General features: G+C 37.8%; 1 protein-coding gene and 1 long non-coding RNA gene across 2 annotated transcripts; one reads left to right on the top strand and one right to left on the bottom strand.

The window, feature by feature from the left end:
• Window positions 1–1,203, top strand: LOC136665700 (uncharacterized). The gene is made up of 3 exons (XR_010795302.1): window positions 1–83; window positions 480–544; window positions 664–1,203. It is a non-coding gene; the product is annotated as an uncharacterized lncRNA (long non-coding RNA).
• A 3,236-nt stretch (window positions 1,204–4,439) lies between these two features.
• On the bottom strand, window positions 4,440–21,418 carry LOC136665694 (interleukin-17 receptor E). Its single transcript, XM_066643369.1, has 17 exons — window positions 21,155–21,418; window positions 18,782–18,797; window positions 16,814–16,909; window positions 16,547–16,641; window positions 14,934–15,029; window positions 14,710–14,815; window positions 14,311–14,483; window positions 14,121–14,189; window positions 13,089–13,155; window positions 11,269–11,447; window positions 9,298–9,345; window positions 9,131–9,176; window positions 8,826–8,980; window positions 8,268–8,336; window positions 8,039–8,090; window positions 7,844–7,951; window positions 4,440–7,580 (listed from the first exon to the last, which is right to left on the bottom strand). The coding sequence occupies exons 1-17, from the start codon at window positions 21,266–21,268 to the stop codon at window positions 6,778–6,780; spliced, it is 2,292 nt and encodes a 763-aa protein (XP_066499466.1). The 5' UTR covers window positions 21,269–21,418; the 3' UTR covers window positions 4,440–6,777.
• Window positions 21,419–22,700: the final 1,282 nt, after the last annotated feature.

The raw sequence follows: 22,700 nt of genomic DNA on the forward strand, positions 1-22,700 counted from the left end.
AGATCTCTTCTCATAAACCATGCAGGAAGGTTGCTGACCCATAGTGAACTGCACTGTAGCTTTAAATCTCATGACAGAGTCAAGTAAGTTTGAGCTTTGTTTATTATTATCGAGCTTAGGCAAATGTTCAGTGACCACGTTGTGAAACCTCAATAACGTTTTCATCACTTCACTGGGGAGATTTGCATATGTTCTACCGTTACGGTGAGGGGGCTGGAAATTACCCCCACCCAAATACCCCACTCTATTTCTCTCTTAATCACAGGCTGGGTGCTGTCTCACCATCCACTGAGTGTTTACACACACACACACACACACACATTCCGATGTTCATACCTTGTCCAGACCTGTTCACACTTTCATTTAAAAAATTGCATATTTTTATGCACAGCTTCTGTTGTTTTCCCCCTCACAGCACAGGCAAAGATTGTAGCTCACTTTAAATTTGTACCTACATTTTAATGAGTTGTTCCAAATAGATATGAACTCAACAGAACAAGAGAACATGCTGTATTTTAACAACGAGTGTGAGTAAATATATTGGGTACGATATTCATATTACATTTTTTTTTATTAAGCACATGCTACATTTTAAATGGTACATTAAATGGTATTTAAGTACAAAATTATGTTTTTAATGTATTTTTAAAATGTATTTAACAGAAAAGCTGGCTGGAACAACAATTATAACAACTATCAAACTTTTCGGCGTGTAACATTCATGCATTGTCTGAAACCACTTATCCAGTTCAGGGTCATGATGGGTCCGGAGCCTACCCAGAATCACTGGGTGCAAGGCAAGAACACACCCTGGAGGGGGCGCCAGTTCTTTGCAGTGTGGCGCACACTCACACCTATGAACTCTTTTGACACCTATCCACCTGCCAGCGTGTGTTTTTGGACAGTGGGAAGAAACCTACCCGCGTGGGGAAAACACACCAAACTCCTCACAAACAGTCACCCGGAGTGGGAATTGAACCCACAAACTCCAGGTTCCTAGAGCTGCGTGACACACAATGTGTAACGTGTTGTTTTATTATTGTTTCCTTTTTTCATTCAGTTTTTTCAAAATTTGCACTTAATATTAAAATGTTAAAAGTTTGTTTTAGTGATGCTGAGGTCTGGGCCCTGGGGTGATCAGTACATTTATTTTAGAACACTAAAACAAACGTTTGTGTCTACCATATTGAACAGAGCTATATGTTATTCCATGATAAGTGAGATGCTGATCATTGGAAATTAGCTAATAATATAATTACTATTCAGAAAGCTGAGTATCATCAAACTGTATGTAAATAATTATGTATAAATATATAATTAGTAGACAATAAATAATGAGATGTTGTGAAACAAAACACTGTAAAATTTTCTGTCTAGTTTACAGCGTTTTAATCTACACTGTACAGGTTGTAACAGAATACAATAACAGTCATTATTCATATCACATATTGAAAAGAAAATAAACATAAAATAATACAAATATAAAATGTGTCATTGGGTTTTAGGAAAAATACAAGGACCGACACATGTGCACACACACACGCTTCTTTTGTCTCTACAAAAGCATTTACACACATGCAAATACACAACCCCTTGAAGACAATGAAGTAACTGTGGAATTTAAGCTGACTGAGCACCCAACTGAAATCAAGATCTACATGTCATGTCACAACTGTGTGCATGTGCATCCTCCGTTAACATCCTTTAACACACGTTTTCCCTACTGTACACACACACACACACACACACACACGCACACACACACACACACACACACACACATACACACATAAAACCCCTAAAACTCCTCAAACCTGTTAAAAAACTCCCTGAAATACAACCTCATTCCACTCCAACTCACTTTGTATGTATCCACATGTAACACTGTGTAAAAAACAGCTTGTATTTTAAACAAGAAAAATAAGATGAAGGTGAAGGTCAGTGAATCTGGGTAGGCTCCGTGCCCAATGACGAATTAATGAATGAGAAAAAGTCAAATGAAATAAAATGAAATAATATATATATATAGACAAAAAAGATATAATAATAATAATACATTATAATAAAATAAAACCTAATTATGTCAAGTTACAGAGTAAGAAAATATGTATATGTTAAATAAAAGTAATAGGATATTGTGAGATTCATAGAAGGTTGCATGGTGCTGCTGCTATCACAGCTCAGGGTCCTGTGGTCGTAGGTTCAGACCCTGTTTAACTAAAAGACTATAGAACCATTGGGTTTCTATATTGGGTATGGAAATACTGGGATAAAATCAGAATTCTACTTTATCAATACTTTATTTATATTCTACTGACCTAATAGTTTTTGCAATCCCCTTCCTCTTTCTCCAAGAGTCTTTAACTCTGCTTTTAGTTATAAGCCCAAGAATAAATGAGTTGAATTACCTTGTAACTATTAACAAGTGATTGTTATGCAGTTGTGATGAATAACATTTATCCATTCATTTCTCCCGATTGTTGTTTCTGTTGATTTTAATGCCATCTACTCCAGGAAATGTTTCCAGTTCCAGTGAACTACAGTGAAGTCATTTACTGAAATGAAAAAATAAAAACTTCCTGCAGAGTTTTCTTTCTTTCTTTTATTTCTTAATTGTGGCATTTGTAATGGTATTAAAAAGCACTTAAAATGTTCTTATGTTTTCTTTTAGAGCAGTGTTCCGAATAAGGCAGATAGTGAATAACAACTTTTTGCATTATACTTTGGTGGAGGTGGTTTGTAATCAAACATTGTCTGTGTCAGCATCAGCTTCAGAGTCAAAATAAAATCTCCTTAATGTCACGTGCACAAAGTGCAGTGTTCAGGATTATACATGGAAAAACAAAATTATGTGATCATAGTGATCTCTCACTGACCTGTAATAGTGAGAATAGATCCTCTGGGCTCAGAACTGCAGAAATTACACTATGTCAATTTTAGAAGAGATTTCCCAAATGTGTTTTTGTGAGTCCATCCATCCATCCATTATCTGTAACCGCTTATCCAATTTAGGGTCGCGGGGGGTCCAGAGCCTACCTGGAATCATCGGGAGCGCAAGGCGGGAATACACCCTGGAGGGGACGCCAGTCCTTCACAGGGCAACACAGACACACACACATTCACTCACACCTACGGACACTTTCGAGTCGCCAATCCACCTGCAACGTGTGTTTTTTTTTTGGACTGTGGGAGGAAACTGGAGCACCCGGAGGAAACCCACGCGGACACGGGGAGAACACACCAACTCCTCACAGACAGTCACCCGGAGCGGGAATCGAACCCACAACCTCCAGGTTCCTGGAGCTGTGTGACTGCGACACTACCTACTGCGCCACCGTGCCGCCCTTGTTTTTGTGAGTGAATCAGTTAAGAGAGGCAGTGAATGAGTTACAGTTTTTGCAGAATTTCAACACCTATGGTCAAATTAACGGTACAAATACACCCCTATTATTGAAGGGTGTGCTTCAGGTATTTTTAAACATTTTTATAATTTTATTTTTTTTCACAATATAGGTTTAAGGTCATGTTCCTACCTTTCTAGAATATCTGTTGATTTTAAAAGTACTTGTTAATAGGAACTGCCCCTAGAATGGCTGGCATATCACTCTAAATATAATGCAGTAGTGACTCACAACACCGTCTGCTTTCTTAATCGTTTTTGTACCCCATCAGAAACTAGAATATTTTGTGATACATTGTCAATGTCAAGTATAATGAAAAATGTCAGAGTGCCTCACTGTCAAAACTTCTGGGCAAACCACATTCAATATTTCGTGATCTAAATTACAGCATTTGATGTTTTTAACCAGCGTATGAGTTTGAGTGGCATGCAATTTTAGTAACGTGAGAAAGGGAGGTTTAGGTAGAATTTGGAATATCGCCTGTGGACTTTTATTGCACTGTGGATGTCCTAATGTCTTCTAATAAATTTCTGCCCTTCACTGTGTATATTAAACACTGACCATAAAAACGTGATGAGCATTATATTTGCATTATAACTGACACTTCAGGACCTTCAGGGCATTTGTGAGCATGCCTTACACTAGTCTTTAAAATCCCTCAACACGTTCTTACATCTCTGTAATTCTGCCATTATCTCAACTGTAAACTTATATTACACAGTGAACTCTAGACTGCTGCTGTTTCCTTTCCATCTATTGTCCAACTGACAATTCGAGGAAGTCATTCTGACTATCAAACTGTTGGCACTTGATCTGATGTGTCTATAAAAATAACGGACTTATCCCTTTTTGTTTACGTTTGCTTTGGCACACTGCTCCTGTACAAAATCATTATGTAATCAGACTGAACTGACATTTTTGAAAGTGTAATCAATTCCTATTGAATGTGTGATTTAAGTGATTTCATGATGGAAAATACTGATTTAGCAAAAGTTCAAATTGACTCAAAAAGAAAGACTATTGTGAAGATGTGCAAAATTTTATTGTTCAGACAAATAATATTGTAACCCCCCCACATATGTACAAAAGATATGCAATATATTACTCAGCAAAGAACACCTGCTAATGCCACATAAGTGCAGACATTTTTTTGCTCACACACACAAACAAATAAGTATCAAGTCTTTCAGCAAAAATAATAATTTTTTTTGGTAAAAATATTATACAAAATACTAGCAACTCAAAAATGAATATTTAATAACTTATAACTGTATACAAAAAGACACACAGATGACTGGATAATCTGATCTATTTGAAATTAAGAATGGAAAGCAAAAACTTCCTGACCTTCAGTCTTTATACTTGTATAAGATATAGATAATAACACTGAGTTAAGTTCTGGTTGTCTCCAGTAAAGAGAAGCACAACATGCTTTATTTAATTTGTATTTATCTGTCTTTTTAAATCATTATAAGAAGCTGTTCAGTTCAAACTAATTCGACAGTTTATTAGGTTTACTGACCTTACATGTACTACATACTGCATCATATAGCTGCACTTTGTAGATGAAATATACTGTAAATATACTGAATGTATATTGATCACAGGGTTTCAAGTGTTCTGAAAGATATATTATATATATATATAATATATATTATTATTTATTATTGGAGATTTAGATGTTATTTACTTTACAGATGCTAGAAATAATGCAGACCATTGATTTCTTTAACAGCAATTATAATTGTTTGTTTTACTCAAACCAAAATATTCATTCATTCATTCATTCATTATCTGTAAGCGCTTATCCAATTCAGGGTCGCGGTGGGTCCAGAGACTACCTGGAATCATTGGGCGCAAGGCGGGAATACACCCTGGAGGGGGCCCAAAATATTTGGAATTTAATTTAAATCACAACGTGAAAGTCTTCAATTGTTGTCGTTATTGTTATTTTAACTGTGAATGCTAATCTGACCCCCTCAAAATATTTGCAGACCCTCATCTACTTTCACAAGTGCGGCTATAGTTCGGGGAAAAGGCATAGGTACTTAAACGGGGTATGAATACTTGTAGATTTAGATAAGTAACACCAGTAACAGTTTCCTGTACAAGAAAATTAGGTAGGGTGACAAACACAAAATTTGCATGAAGGAAGATGTAAATGGTTCACCAAAATGTCAGCGGTGTGTAATGGTGTGCTCCTACACATGATCCATCTGTCATCCACTGTGGACGACACCAGCTGGTCAATAGGTATCCTTGCTTAAAAACAGCCTTTGTTTGAAGCGTGCTGCACTGTTGCTTCTACCTGATATCACTGATGCACTGTGGTGTGGTCTACTGAGCATGAACTGGCATCAGAAGTCGGACATGGGAAAAGAGCTATGCATCAGTGCATGCAAAGAAAAAAAAAAGTGATGCAAGCAAGTGACATACTCAACAGGGCACACTCTGAGTAGCTATTAATCAGAGCCTATGCAATTAGAGAAGCGCAAACCCTTAGGATAAGCATCATCAAATGGTGGATCTGGGCCAATTGATGGCTCTATCCGGATCCATTACCATGTAATATACTTATGAGAATAAATAATCAGGTTTGTGGAGGTTTAGATTTGTGAACAGTTGTGGCAATAGACAACATGCTGAGCTAATGGTGTTAAACTGGAATTAGCATCACTTGAGCCGGTCAACTTGATTGTTTACCCTGCATGTCCTGTTCACCACAGAATTAGGATCCCTCTGACAAGTCTGTTTTCTAAAAAACAAGGCAGAAAATATGAATAGGCACCAACCTAGCATTCTGGTAAATGTGGATTCACTGTTCAATGTGCCCCTTTTCAGGCACCCAGCATCAGACTGAGATTAGTTTAGTTTAACTTTATAACTGTAGGTTAAGCTTAAATGCAAGGCATGTAATTAATGTATTCTTTACTGAATATAATGTTGGTTTACAGATTTACAGACTATGGCATAGTGGTTCTCTTTTGTGCAGGCTCAGACAGAGTGTGCTTGCTGGACGTACTGTGCTTGCAGTGCAGTGTTGAATATTAGGGTCCAGTGTTAAGAGTTAAGAGACGGTGGTCATTATTTAGCCACATTTGGCTTGGTGTGTCTTGACCCTTATTTTTACAGAATTTGGCAGGTTTTTTCTAAAATCTGAGCTAATGTTTCTGGCCACAGAAATATATATAAAAAATACAATAAAAACGAATACTGTCTTGTTATGGTAAATACTTGTAACATACAGTCAGAAGCTGAAACATTTACTGTATGTAGAACATCTGCCCTTTGCCATAGAAGTGGGCATTATACTATTCGGTATTTTTCAGCACAGTTTTTATGCTGTGGTGCACTTTTCCCTTCCTTTTTCCTTCTTTTAGAATTTGTTCTTCTTTTCATCGTAAGGTTTCTGTGACAGATTCACGATAAGCTTGCACTTCTCCCTTTCTTGATTTGAGTCTGTCTGAGGAAGCCATGCCTCTAATCTCTGAGCGAGTTTCTGTGACAGCCAGAAAGACAGTGCTTTGGAGAAAAGACGAGGCCAACAACACCAGCCACCAGGCACTTCTTTGTTCCCGCTTCCAGGGCTGGTTTCCTTCAGGTCAAGCTCATGTATCAGGTTGGAGAGGTTTTGTGGAAGGCAGAACCTTCGAATTCCCCTGAGTTCCTTTGGAATAATGCAGCTGCCCCCGAGGTTTTGGAAGCAAACCAAACCAAAGTTTTGACTACAGTGTTCGCTACGTAGTCTCGCGCACAGACACGAGAGGGTGGCATTCAACACTGCAGCTGTGACAGAAGACATATCCTTTGATGTCTCTGTCCCTCCTTCTTTTTTCTGTGTATAGTTGCACATTACATCCTTCATTTCATTGCCAATTATATTCTTCTTCCCTTCTCTCTCCTTCCACCTGAGGAAGGCCTGCTGGGCGTCCAGGCTCCAGACCAGCAACAGCATACCTCCTGCGCGCTGCACTTCCTGCCACTGACCGTAAAGCCAAGGGGCAGGTCCCAGCTTGGCCAAAGATGCTGGAGTGCTGCAGAGCGACCACTGTGCCAAACGCACATCCATCAATAGCTCTTCCTTTAGCCCTGAGGCCAGAGCACACACAGCCGCCACATGAGCGGCATCATCTGACGAACACACCAACAATACAGGCTTTCTCTGTGCACACCGCCAAACTGAGAACATAGAAAAAGAGTAGGCTTTATTTGAAAATATTAGTTACATTTTATTGTGGTATAATGCAATGCTTATATTAATGTTTGCTTCTCGTTTTAAAAACCTGTGACCATTTAAATTTACAAAAGCTCCAGTTTATGAATCTCCCACTGTTCAAACTGTGGGTAGCACGAAGCACAGGACAGTATTGTAAAATGTCAGAAGGTTTGAAAGAAAAGTGGCAAACATCAATGTGCGATTTCCTTTAGTTTTAGAGACTAACCTGATGTCTTCTTCTTGATTAAAACATAGATGAGAAATCCCAGGGTTGTTAAAGTGATCAGGAAGGCCACTGACACTACGACAACAAGGCCCCACCTCCTGTGAGTATCTGAAAGAGTGAAATAATGAGTTCAGTTGTGAATGTGTGTCGTCTTGCTAAAGCAAAGCAAGGATAATTCTGTATTCCAGCACTTACAATCAGGACAAATGATTCTCTTTCCATTCAGAGAAGGTTTGGAGCGCCACACCTAGAAAGAGTAAGAGGAAAATTCTAGTCACTTTCACTTGAACACTGTAGATCTTCTTTCTTTCTCCTCTGCAATAATCACCCACGTTTGATACATTTCTGAATATTACAGATGCTACAACACAACTGCACGATTTATTATCTCTCATAAGCTTATCGTAGGAGATCAAAACCTTACTTGAACACACAGTCCTGGGATCAAAGAGTGAAGAGGCAGTTTCATATCTACTTCTCTAGCGCCCCCTTTCTGTAGAACAGAATAAATGCACATACAAATTAAGGAGCTCAGCCATAACACCTTGTCCATTTTAAAACTCCAGCAGCACAGTTGTGTCTGAGTGACTCCTTTGCAGTGAAACACACACTAACACTGCACCGCCATTTTACTGTCACTACAATGCTCGTAATTTTCCAACATATAGTAATTTGTTGGAAAATTAATTTTTTACATAAGTAATAATACCTACTTTGTGGTGGTCCTGTAGGAGTTCTGACTTTTATAGAAGAAGGTAAATAGGCGCAGTGTTTTTAATATAAGAAGTGTGCAGTGTGAAAGGTGGACTACAATCTGTATGGTAAGTGGAGCTCATTTTTTATATATTAAAATGATAATAAATATAATAACTATAAAACAGTATGTGATGATAAAATAAGCATTTCCTAAACACTGCTAGAAAAATGATATAAAAAATGTTTGTTTTAAGGGACATGTATTTTACTGACTATAATAACTAACCATTTGAACAGATTTAATTTTTCCATTTGCCACATACGCTCCATCCTCCTCCACACAAAGCTGTGCAGAAAAGACTGCTGAAATTTTGGAGGACACTTGTATGTGTAGATGCCAAGATCCAGGGACCACGGTCACTTCCCATTCTGAGAAATCGTCTGAGAGATGGAAATAGAGGTGGATTGTTAGGGAACAATAGAGGTTCAAAGTTAGTACAAAGACAAGACCTTTTTTTAAAATTCGTGTGACAATAATATTAGGAGACAGTGTATCTTTGATGCAATTGAAATGATAAAGCAGACTTTTACCTGAGCTGAAAGGGCAAAAGACACGCTGGCCGCCATGCAGAGAAAACTGGGGCAAAATAAAACAGACAAAAAGCTTACAAAATTAAAAACATGAAATACAACTGTTCTACATTAAAATGCCTACTCAACATCCTGGAACAATAGACACAGTATCCATCATTCCTTACCTTCAGACACATGTGAGCATGTTTGTCTACTGATGTCACGTTGTATTTCTATAAGAAAAGATGAAAATATCTATGATTTATCATTAAAACTCGCACAAATGCATGAAAACACAGAATAATAATAATAATAATACAGTGGTCCCTTGCTACTTCGTTGTTCGCTTTTCGCGGACTCGCTGGTTTTCAATAAATATTAATGTAATGTAATTAATGTATATAATTAATATATAATTAATATATGGTCGCTTGAAGCACTACTTGCTGATGTGAGATTGTAAAGAACACATGATTGGTTGACTGATGTAAAGTGGCCAACCAGAGAATGTTGCTCTGTATCCCAGTTGTTAGCGCTCAGCTACCCCGCTCCACTCTTAAAATAGTGTACTTAATAGTGTACAACTATTAAAATTATGTATAAGTATTAAAATAAATATAGGGTCCCTACTTCGCGGATTTTCACTTTTCATGGATTAAGTGAGGGATCACTGTAATAATAATAATAATAATAATAAGCTCAGTATAACTGCAATGTTATGCAAATGAAAAGACACAGTTTTATTGTAAGACTTGATATTAGACTCAATGGAAAGTGTGGAAACAACAAGACAGACAAGATTTTTAACAATCTGGACTGGCCTGATAGGTGCACCATCAATGTCAACAAAGAAATGAGAAACATGAGAAAGTAGTGTTTTGGCTCCGACTAGGAAAACTTCTGTTTTATCAGCATTGAGTCTTAGTTAATTAGTATGCAGTCAGAGTTTTAAATAAACAATACAGGAAATCACAGCCTTGGCAGAAGCAGCGGGAGACGCAGTGCTGATATGGATTAGAATATCATCAGCATAGCAGTGAAAATTAATGTTAAATGATTACGGTTAATCTGACCAAGTGAGATAATGTATATAATGAAGAGGAGAGGCCCAAGAACAGATCCCTGTGGTACACCCTGATCAACAGCAGTGATTAATGTAAGTAATATTAATGGTAAAGGCAAAAAACAAAACATCAATAATCAGTATTAAGCCACTGGAACACAGTAACAATTCACAATTTATTAAAAAGAAAATCTAAGAAAAGTTTTATGCATGTTAATATGTACACCCAAGAAAATTTTATAATATATGCTTATGGTATACAATTTAAATGCACGTTTGACCCCAAAAGTAATAATAATAATAAATATTAATAATAATAATAATAATAATAATACATTTAATTTGTAATGCACTTTACATTTCAAAGAAATCTCAGTCTGTTTATCCAGTCCAGTTTGTTTGTCTATTGTTAGTGCTCTGTGCCAGGGCCTGCTTGAGGATGTTTGCAGGGGAACGGTTCAGTTGCACTCTGGCATGGTACACATCAGTGTGAGTGCTGATTGTGCCAGGGCACAGACTGTAAACATGATCTCAGTGCTCCACTGTAAACACACACCCATCGGCAAAGGGATCACTCTGGTCTACTCATAGACATATACACAGTGTCTACAGCTGAGGGGCAGGGTTTTCTGGAAATGTTTGCTGAGATTTTTGGTGAAATTCGGGACCCCCTGCTTATGGAAAACCGTCTTATACGTACAGTATTTTTAAAGGCAAAACCCTGTGCTGCAAAATCAATAAATCTACAAGGCATTTGAGAGTGCTGGCGTAAAAACTGCCAAATCGATGATGTGGATCAGACAACTGTTCTCTGGCACAGTACGTTTCAACCAGGCCAAGTGTGTGTACACCCTTATACGGTTAGAAAAAATGGATGCTGTCCACAGCCATTGTATCATCCGGTAAAATGTCTGAAATGATACAAGAGTGGACAAAATGCAGGCCCCACCCATTTGTTTTAAAAGCCAATATCAAAAGAAAGAGTTATTTATGCTCTATAAAGTAAACAAACAAGTCCAAATAATCCATGAAGACTTGGAATTTTAAAATCATTGACGGAACGCTCAAATATATATGTATCCCCAGTACTCACCCGGTCTTGGTCCAGCAGAATGGAGTTCTGGACCGGAAAACATTGTGAGTGGTTTTTATGGTGCTGCCAGCAGAGAGAGACAGTAGGTTTGAATGGGTCAGAGGGGCACAGAGGAATCCATTCCAGAACAGAACTACCATAGAGCTTCAGAGAGCTGCTGGACAAAATATCTCCACCTCCTGCAAGACACACAGTGAGCTCATAAATACACACCAAATGCAATAAGGCAGTGATATAAAGAAGATATAAAGCAAGAGACATAAAGAAACATAAAGAAATGTGATACGGTTCGACCTACTGTTGAAAAAAAAACAGGATGTAAAACAATAAGCAGATAAATACAAACTGGCACATGAAGCATGAGTGCAGGACAGTGTCTCATTTCAATGTGATTCCCCCAGAGGATTTCGGGAGTTGTGCAGTGACAAGAACAGAGAATTGCATGACACATGCAAATCTACGCATATAAGGACCGCACAATATACGCAGTGCAGAGTACTATGCAAAAATAAGATATCATACTTCATTTACTTAATTTCCAGATAGAAAAACTATTACAAGTTGTTCTTTGTCAGGCCTCATTTTGCATGTGCTACAAGTGTAGCAGCATACAGTGTGCGTGCTTGACTGGAGCGTGTGCTGTCCATATGTGTCATGTCTGGCTTCTCATGAAAAGAAGAATCCAACAGTGGTGACCACAGACAGCTGAAGTCTTTCCACAAAACTTGTGTATCATTTGTCCTCAAATATTTACAAAGTGTAATTCAAAGGTAATGTGATGTAACAGTGAAAAATATACCTCAGTCCCACCATTTTTTTTGAGTGTGTTGCAGGGGGTCAAACCCTAAATCTGTTTATATTTATAAATTTCAATCAAGCCAGTCTGAAAATCTTGTCTTTGGATTTTTGTCAGTGAAATGAATTTTCAAGAGAATTCTTGTATTTATTGCACTTTACTAAAAAACCCTATGTTTCTGGACACATGGACGTATGTTATTTCTAGTTTGTCTGGTAATTAAAGTGAAGAATTGCCTCTGAGTTTACATAGTAGAGTATATAAAATATAGTGCTAAATAAAACGACATTTTGCAACTATGACACGGTTATCATTATAATAAAAAGGCAAATCCTTAAGGTGATATAGTTGAAGTGTCAGGATCGCGGGGCGGACTGACGGAGGTAACTTTATTAACAAAAACAGTAACTTTATTAACAAAATATAACGAAACAAGGACAGACGGACTTGGACAAAACGATGACGGAGAAAATGCAAACTGAAGGTGGAAACGAAATGAGGAACGAGATCAAACAACAGACAGACAGACTAGAGAGAGCAAAAACAACAACAGGGGAAACGACGACGGTGAAACAGCAGAGAGACACAGACTAGACTGAGCAAACGAAATGACTACAGTGGAAACTAATGTCCGACAACGATACACAGAGACAAACGGTCTTATATACACATAAGGACACCTGAGACTGATAACGAGGGGGCAGGATTACAAACGAGACACTGGGACACTGACGAGGAGGAGGAACAAAGGCGGGACTAGGGCGGAGACATGAACAATAACAAACAGAGCCATGTGCAGGAGCGGGGAAGACCAGACAAGACAGGGCCAGGGCGTGACATAAAGACTGTCCTGCATTACTGTTATCAATATTGTCAGGATTTTCCCAAAATATACAAAGAATCATTCAGTTGTTTCTAAGCTTTCTAAAAATTCTAAATATAAAACAGTAATATTGCTAATATACTGCACAGCACTAAGACACACACACACACACACACACATGCCAGTCATTTCTCTACTTACCTGGCAATATTTTGTCCATAATTGGGCAAGTTGTGTTTCTTCTGGCATCAATTCCAGTATAATAAAGCTTCAAATAGAAAATGTTTATTAGTGATAGGAAAAATATTACACATAAACTGCTATATTGGTATACATCTAACATCTGATAATAAAATGGCTTTGTACAGCACCCCAGCATGACATTTAAATCCCTCCAACACTGTACATGCAGTATGAAACTTCATTCTTCATTTTAAAATGCCTTTGACAAAGAATGCTATAAGAATCAACATTGGACTGGCTCTCCTGACAGGGTGAACACTAAGAGCTGCCGATGAAATGGTGTTTCTTCTCTTCAATACGTAAGTAATGGGCTATGCTCCCTTTCTGCGTCCTTCAATAGCTTCTGTGTACCATGGTGGTGGACTGGGAGAGCTTGCTTTCAACTGGTGCTTGGAGAAATTTTGCATTTATCACCTAAACTCAGATGAAGAGTGCCCACTTGTGTCCACACTGTGCCACACAGACACATTGTAGCTGCTGACCACATTTTGTTTTTTTGTGTGGACTTCTGTAAATGCTTTTGGTTTTGGAAAATTGCTACATAAATATTCATTCATTCATGGTCTGCAACCGCTTATCCAGTTCAGGGTCACAATGGGTCTGGAGACTACCCAAAATCACTGGGTAGTATATGTTTTTTGGACCGTGGGAGAAAACCGGAGCACCCGGAGGAAACCCACACAGACACTGGGAGAACACACCAAACTCCTCACAGTTACCCAGAGCGGGACTTGAACCCACAACCAGTGTGGCTGCGACACTACCTACTGCTACCCTTTTTTTTTATTATTGTCATATTATTATTTTATTATTTCGAGTCTGTTTTCTTGAGTGTGTGTCATGATAATGTTAGCAATGTTACATCAGCTGTTCCAAAATTTTGCAAATATTAAGGGGAATGTTTGGGTCTGGGATGCTGGTGATCTAGTGTGATATAATGTATCATCAAGTGGTGGCAGAATGTGAGGTATACATGTAAAATGGCCTTACCTGCACACATACACAGGGCACCAGATGAGGAAAGCTCAGATTCACTGTAGAATTAAGATCAGTATTGATCTGAAACGAAGAAAACTTACAACTTAATTACGCTTCCATGGATTGGGGAATAAACACACGTTTCTGAAAATTTTATATATACATTTTTTTTTACTAAACTTTTAAAGAGTAACACACTCACCTTTAATCCACTTGTGCCTTTGCAAGGCAAGGGTTTGTAGCTTTTGTAGCACCACCTAGCTATCACTTCTTGACCTGAATCCATTGCAACAATAAAAATCTTGGCTGTGGTATCCACTCTTACAGTATATCTGGGCACTTCATCGTTCACATTTCTGCGTCTTAAATGTATTTCTAGAAGATGTAAGAAGAATGTGTGAAAGAACATGAAATATACATGTATGATAATCAGGTGCCCCCCCCCTCCATGCACCTATTTGGACTCAGATGGAGGCAAATGAATAAACGCATTTCAAGATTTTGGACATTTTATGGCATCAACACATTATTCACACATAATTATCATGGCATTATAACATGTTATTAATGTGTTAACTTTGACAGCCCATAAAACACTTACCTTTTGGCCTGTATGAGGCAGAAGTGAGTGTAAGGTTGGTGTCACGCACTGACACAATGACTCTATGATCAGTCTTAGCCTTAAAACAATCATACTGCAACTCCCACTAGAGGGCGACAGAGCAACACAAGAGGAGAGCTCATCAGCTTTTCACAGTCCAAGCACAAGACCCTAGCACAGGAACTACAACCAACTGAAACATCTTCCACAATAAAAATTCCTACCACAGGTGTTCTGGGGACAGCTGGATGTTGTTTATTCATGACAGAGTTAGAGTCAATCTTAGCTCTCCATGTGTGGTTTTTTGATGTCCATTTCCACTATAACAGAAGAAAGAAAACTTTATTTCATTATGTAGTATTTCTACCTTAAAAATACAGCTTCTAAATGAATGTGATGTTCCGCGAAGCGGTAATAGGAAGAATAGAGCCTCTGTGGTTGCTACAATGGGTCTTCTGCTAGTTTACTGCACAAAGCAATTTCTGAATCACAGGGCAGAGGATTCTCACGAGAAATAGGTAACGCTTAACAGCACATAGCTCACAGGTGGTTGGTTGCCTAGCTACAAGAAGAATCTAGCTTAGTATTCCCAGTATGGACATTATATGGCAGAGGGCAGGGAGTAGGAGAGAGAGAGAGAGAGAGAGAGAGAGAGAGAGAGAGAGAGAGAGAGAGAGAGTGAGAGAAAGAGAGACAGAGAGAGAGAGAGTGAGAGAAAGAGAGACAGAGAGAGAGAGAAAGAGAGAGAGAGAGAGAGAGAGAGAAAGAGAGACAGAGAGAGAGAGAGAGTGAGAGAAAGAGAGACAGAGAGAGAGAGAGAGAGAGAGAGAATGAGTGGCCGTACAAGAGATAATACTGGACTAAATTTACACAGCAGAGTGAGCTGAAACAGACATGAGGACACAAGTTGGAGCAGTAAGTATTTGTTTTCATGTGCTGTAGTGTTAGTGATAAATTTTGTTGACAAAAGTGTTATAATCAGTTGTGAGAGTTACTGAGCAGTGAGCCAGGGTTTGCAGCTGCTAATTGCTACCAGATTAGCTCATGTTATGTGGTAGACATCAATTCTGGAAATAAGTGCTTTTCGCCGGTTGCTATGTGGATTAAATGCCTTCTGAGAGCTACCGATGAGCGAGGGCGAATGATAGCGCCTATTACTTTAGCCGGATTAGCTCAGTTTTTAGCGTTAGAAATGGATTCTGGTAATAAGTGCTTTTCTGTCAGTTGCTGTGGCTGTAATGAATAGAGTACCACCAAAGTTACACTTTATGATTGTAATAACATGGTACAGTGTGTATTATGAGCAATTTATGGGTTTTATCATGTTGTCAACATCATTTTATTCGATTACACATTCAATGACTCAACGTCAGATGAAACCCTGAAAGCCGTTGGCTACTTTTGTAAACATCACTTTGTGAGTGAGTGAGAGGTGTGTGTGTGTGTGTGTGTGTTTGTCATTGAGAGAGACAGGGAGAGTGTATGTTAGCAGAAGCCCCAAGAGTCAGTCATGTTTAAGTGAGTGAGTGAGGGAGAAATGTGTGAGACTTGATTTCACGACAGCACTGTGAACGTAAATTACACAGTAGCAGGTAGGGGGAGCTCATGAGACAAAAAAGCCAATTCTAATATAGTCTTCCTTTAATTCTGAAAGGTCAGGGAAATCTTCCAAGAAATTCATAAGTTCAGACACTTCAAACTCTAAGTAGTATAAAGTTTTACAATGAGAATATGCTACTGGCCCCATGTACATATGACACAAGAGCACATGATTTATGAAGAGCAACTCAGTTATGAATTAATGACAACATCTTCTATGAGCACAACAAAAACATACCCAAACAGAGTCGTTTTCATGGCTTTTCCAGATCAGGATTTCACTGGAACTTGTAGCTGATGTATTAAACACAATGCGTAGTGTTTTCCTGCCTACTGTAAAGATAGAAAAGAAAAAACAATGAGGCTGTTAGAGAGAGAGCGAGACACACAGAGCGATGGGGAATTTGTTGGTTTCAGTGATGACTATGCCAACCACATTTGCATGGTTATGAAGTGTATATTTGTCCACATGTGAAAATCTTATAGATTTATAGTATTGACTTACACAGTGGCTCTGCCCGTAGCCGCACCCTCACACACACTTTTCCACGATCAACCAGAGAATTTGAGAGGTCCAGTTGGGGTAGGTTCTGCGTCTCAACTACAAGGTGAGGTACAAACACACAAAACCACACTTGCATAACGTGTTCTACCATTACTCTCCAATGTAGAGTAAAATTAAGAAAATAAGATTGTCACTATTTCTTCCCTCTTATTTTACTTAGGACTACCTCAGTCACATGAAACGCCACCAGTTGGGGACAGAGAGGGCAAGCACATGCTTCCTCTTAGACATGTAAAGCCATCTACCTCTTCTTTTCAAAGAGCAAAGCAAAATGTGCTCTCTTGAACTCACAGAGTTATCACCAGTTACTGAGATAATGCATAGCTTTTACTTTCTTTCTTTAAAGACAAATACTGTGGCTGGAGTAAAAGAAATCATTCATTCTTTCATTCATTTATCGTCTGTAACCGTGTATTCACTTCAGGGTTGCTGTGGGTCCAGAGTCTGCTTGTGGTCACTGGGCATTTTTTCAAAACATTAGACTAAATTCCTGTTGTATTTAAGGCAGCTGAAATCATCCTTAAAGCATGTGTTATTAACACCAAACACAATCAACTATTCTTCCACCTTGCAGAATTGTTTGATAGTTCCCAACGGAATCAGCCCTTCATTAGGCAAATAAATAACTTGGGGTCCCTTGGGTGCTGTTTCCTGCAACAATTTATGATGATGTGCCCTTGATGTGTTTAAAGAAGTGCCCTTATGGTTGCCTTTTAATAGAAAAGGGGGCATTATTAAGAGTCCTCTATTGTGCCCCTTCATGACAGTCCCCTTTCCAATAGAGAAAATGGCATGCAAAGAGACGTACCAACATTAGAGAGAATATGGTTACGTTTCCTAATGGAAGCCTTGTCAGTGGAGAAAACGCTATATAGTGCCACATAGGTGCCCCCACAATGGGAATTCAACATCCCAACATTTGTAATTAAAAAACTTGTAAAGTGCCCTCTCAGATGCCCTTCCAAATGAGAAAATATGATGCAGTGCCCTTGTAACACCCCTCTTGGGACATGCTTTCCCAAAGTTGGTGACATGACAATTTATATTTGCAATGTGTAATCAAATGTCATCAAATCAAATAAATCAAGGATGAAAACGTTTAGCATACATGGTTTAACCAATCAAACCTCGCAATCTGATTGGTCCAGCTAAAGCTTTCCTATTGGTCCATCAATTGGCTGTCAAAATAGGGTTAAAAATCCGCAACTGCAAAAAGAGATTCACACAAGGAACAGAGAAGGTGAATGCGTGGATTTTTCCAAACACATTGAAAAACTGTCACATTTGGAACCTCAATAATATTTGCTCTGGCACATTGTAAGCCATTTGTGAAGGTACTGATTCACGACATTCGATTTACAAATGCAAATCTTTTCTACACATTTGAAAATAATTTCCACATTTGTGAATTTAAATTATTATTATTGTTGTTGTTGTTTTAAATTTGAGCATTCCAATACATTTGTGGATTTGAAATTTACGTATGTAGTTGCTCAAACATAGTTACAAATTTCGTTACATCTTATCCGTATTGATTTACAAGCTCATAATATTTTTGACCTTTTTTTGACTCCACATGATTCCAGGTAGGTTCTGGTTGCATCGCGACCCTGAACTGAATAAGCAGTTACAGACAATGAATAAATGAGTTTCTACTACAGTTCTATATCTGGTTCTTTAATTTATGTCCTGGAGGATAGATGTCTAGCAGATGTTGGTAAAATCAGTGCTTAAATACACTTGATACAATTCATCTGTTCACTGCCAGGTTCAGTGGGTGTGTTTGTACAGGATACATTTCAAACTATAATGGACACCAGATCTCTAGTGTTGGAACTGAAGAATTCAGTCCTAAGGGAGTCTGTATACAGATTACTAAACCCAAGCACTTAAAGCAGGATTACTTACCAACATAGGACCACCCCTACAAAGAAAAAAAACAAAGAAAGAAGATTGAACAATGTATAGAGAAAATTATGCAACACGTCTAAAGGCTGCTATGATGTTTTTATATCTAACAATTATAGAAACGTAAAATAATTATTAAATATAATTGATATATGTTTAGTGTTTCTCACTAATTCAGTGGTAAAAAATATTTTTACTCATGTACACTACTCATGGAGAATTGTCTGTAAGTAACTGTCATGTAAATATGTCATTCCGCTGTGAGTATCGGGGTGAGTGGCACAAAAACAAACATGAAAGGAGGCTGAGAAACCAGGGGAGGGGAAATTACATGAAAGTCTTAAGCTTAACCTGAACTTTCCACTTCTTTTTCACTTGTTTTCACACTGACTGTAACACTTCATCAGCTATAGGCCTATGTGTTGTATAAAGTTAAGGTAAAGATGCATTTAAGGGAAAACTCAAATGAAAGTTGAAGTAAATCTATAAAAAACACTAAAGAAAAATTATAAAGTAAATAAGCATGAAAAAATGAGTGAATGACAAAATTACAGTAAAATCATAGTTATATCCAACATTGCTTCTTTACTGAAGATTTACTGAATTAATATTAATGTAATTAAGATTTTAGTCACAGTGGTAACCTGTCTGAATCGTAGGTTGCTGATGTGTCTAATCAAGTCACTTCTGTTGACAACATCTTTGTAATGATAGAATTGATTTCAGAATTCATGTGTGAATTGTGGGTTGAGGCCAATACCCATTCATTTTCTTGCACATATCTGATACTGTCAATATAGAACTATTACAAAAAATTAGAGTGGAACTGCACCCACCTGGATTACATAAATATACGGAACAATTGTCAATGTTGCGTAAACATTCTGTTTATGCTGTGTTTAATGTGTCAACAAGATATCGGTTTGAAATATTGTTTGAATCAAAACATGCTGTTGTTTTTTTTTTTACACCAAAAATGTATACTGTTGTAACTGACTTTATTGTGATAAGATGGGCCACTCTATTAATTTCTCTATTGACAATGAGAAATGGATGTAAATGAGTGTATCTCTACTTGACTTTGACTGCGTAATAAGGTTTAATTCTGTATTCACTAGGAGTTTTCAGACATAGAGAAGCTCATGTTCACTTGATATTGATCAGCCAGTGTAAATAATTGATTATACAAATGATTATCATGGCCTTCATAAATTTCTTCATAAATGATTATACAGTTTTCGTTTTTGTACAGTCTGTTAAAACTCACTCGTTACATTTTCAGTTCTTACATACTGCAGCCCAACTCAAATACAGGTAGTTCACTTAAATGTTTTTTTCCCCCTTTTGGATGGCAATGCGGGTCAGTATGCATCCAGGACATTCATTAACAGACCTGGTAATGTTTTCTAAAGTCCAAGTCTCTTCATTTCTTTGAAAAAGTCACTCAAGTAAAAGTGAAAGTAAATAAAAGCAAACAAGAGTGGAAAGAGTTTCAAACTGCAGTGGAACTACTTTGTGTTTCCAGGAATTTAAGCACTATTGCTTTGGTACTAAGGACCAAAATTAAAATTAAAATGTCTACTTGAAGTCACTGGGTGCAAGGCAGTCTCAGCTGTTGACAATTTCGCACATCCAATCAATCTACCAACATGTGTTTTTGGACTGTGGAGGAAACCCACACAGACACATGGAGAACACACCAAATTCTTCACATTGACCCAAGGGAAGATTTGAACCTAGTCACCAAGACCCTTGACCAATGTGGCACTGACACTATACATTTTGGACAACCATGTCATTGTGGCCTAAAGTGTTACATTAAAATTTTTTATAAAAAATATTATTATGAAAATAATACATTATTTTTCAAAAAGGTCATGGCGGAGGAGTACATTCAGGTAGTGCATGACAAAATAGTCCCAAAGGAACTGATTTTTTCTCTCAGATTTACTGCTGTTTTCGTAAAATATGAAAAAAGTAGGAAAACATAAGTTCATGCTGATTTTCAATGATAAAATGCTTAGCCTGTTTGTGTTGTAGCTATTTCAACTTAACATCACCATTGTAAAAGAGTCTGAGATGGTTTTTCTGAACTGAACCAACCCGGTTTCCACCTCAGTCTTTGTAGTAGTCACAACATTTGGAAAAAATGAAAGCTCCGTTTAATTAAAAGAAGATTGTTTTCTTGACTTTATCATCAGGAACACGTGATTTTATCTTTATTTTGAGTGAGTCAGAAAACAAACCTTAAACAAATATTAAGTAAATTTACTCTTAAGGAAGAAACTAGAGTGAAATTGGATGGTATTTGGACCTCATATTCACAGATAAACTCTGCTTGTGTTTGAGGAAAAGCGTTTTAAAGTGTTTTACCTCTTTCACCGTCAGGACATGTTTTCTGGTGAAATGCTCGAGAGCGGCGGAAAGAAGCCACGCGTGGAGCGCGAGCAGCAGCAGCACGCGTGCGAATACCGGCGTCGCGCGCATGAGCCTCTCTTTCCCTCAGCGTCGAGGATACTCCATGAAAACGAAAAACACCGACACCGAGAAATGTTCGAGCTCCGTCTTTATACTTCTTTATTCCACCCTGAGAGTAGTCACACAGTGAGAGAGAGAAACAGAGAGAGAGAGAGAGAGAGGGAGAGAGAGAGACGACGACGTAGACTACAACGACGACGTTGAGGCAGGCAGCTAAAATCCCACCTATGTTTATTGAGGCACTGTCCACAAGGACAATCAGTCCACAAGGAGGGAGTGTACATACACACACACACACACACACATACACACACACATATATATAAGTTTATTATTTTTTTTTACTTTATACTTTATACTATATATTCCTTTTTGACTTTATAGTCGTACGTATGAGTGAATTTGAAGAAAAATGTTTTGTTCAGATTCTCCTTGATTGCATGAATTTGTTAAATCAACAGAACACATTATTTAAACTCATAATTAACTGGTAAAACTGGGTATTAGATGATAACTTAAAGGTCAAGTCAAATAGTGGCATGTCTAACAAACCGCCGAACATCTTAGAACAACTATCACTCATTTAGAAACATAAAGGGGAAATTCAAGCATTTTTAACTCAATCATCAATATTCATTCTTTGTCATAACTCACTCTTACTTTTTTGTTGCGAAATGCCTTATTCCAGAGACTCCGGTTGAATGATCTAAATTATACAGAAGCCTGGAAATGTTAAACAGCTGAGAGGAAGAGAGAAAGAGAGAGAGGCAGCAGGTTTCAGTTGTGCTTATTTCACTAAATTACAACAATATTGCCTCCTTAACTCAACAATCTACTGGCTCTACCTCAGAGTAAAACGTCTGCATTACAGTCTCTTTTAAGACTTAGTGGTGTATAATTAAGGCTAAGTGTCTTACAATTACCAGCATATTGTGACTCAGAATACTGTGATATTTCAAAGACGATGTGGCAGGCAGCAGGTTTTCCAATGCCATCACTCAATATCTGTGGCAAGAGAAGCAACTATTAAGACCTCATAAGACTCTCATAAGTATGATATAACATAATAATAATGAAACATTTTAAAAAGATGCAGAGACAAGCTGAATTTTTTTTATTTTACTGTTTAACTATTTCATATTTTAATGGTGTAACTATGCTCACAGCATGTCTAAGCAATATGTGGACATTGACAGAGGGCTGACCACAAAAGTCAAAAAACAAAATGGCGGTAAATAACAAAAACTCCAACAACAGAAGACAAATACAGCACAGCATACACAAATCACAATTTTAAATGACATTTATAATGTAAGTAACCATATAGCATTCATCCAAGCATTGTTACCTAAAAGTGTTACCTTTGTGTTTTGGAAACACAGACACATGCGATTGTGTAACTGTCGAGAAGTTGAGAAACATTCCCTTAAGCTAACAGAGA

Source organism: Hoplias malabaricus, chromosome 14 (assembly GCF_029633855.1).
Source record: "Hoplias malabaricus isolate fHopMal1 chromosome 14, fHopMal1.hap1, whole genome shotgun sequence".
In the NCBI taxonomy this organism is placed as follows: domain Eukaryota; kingdom Metazoa; phylum Chordata; class Actinopteri; order Characiformes; family Erythrinidae; genus Hoplias; species Hoplias malabaricus.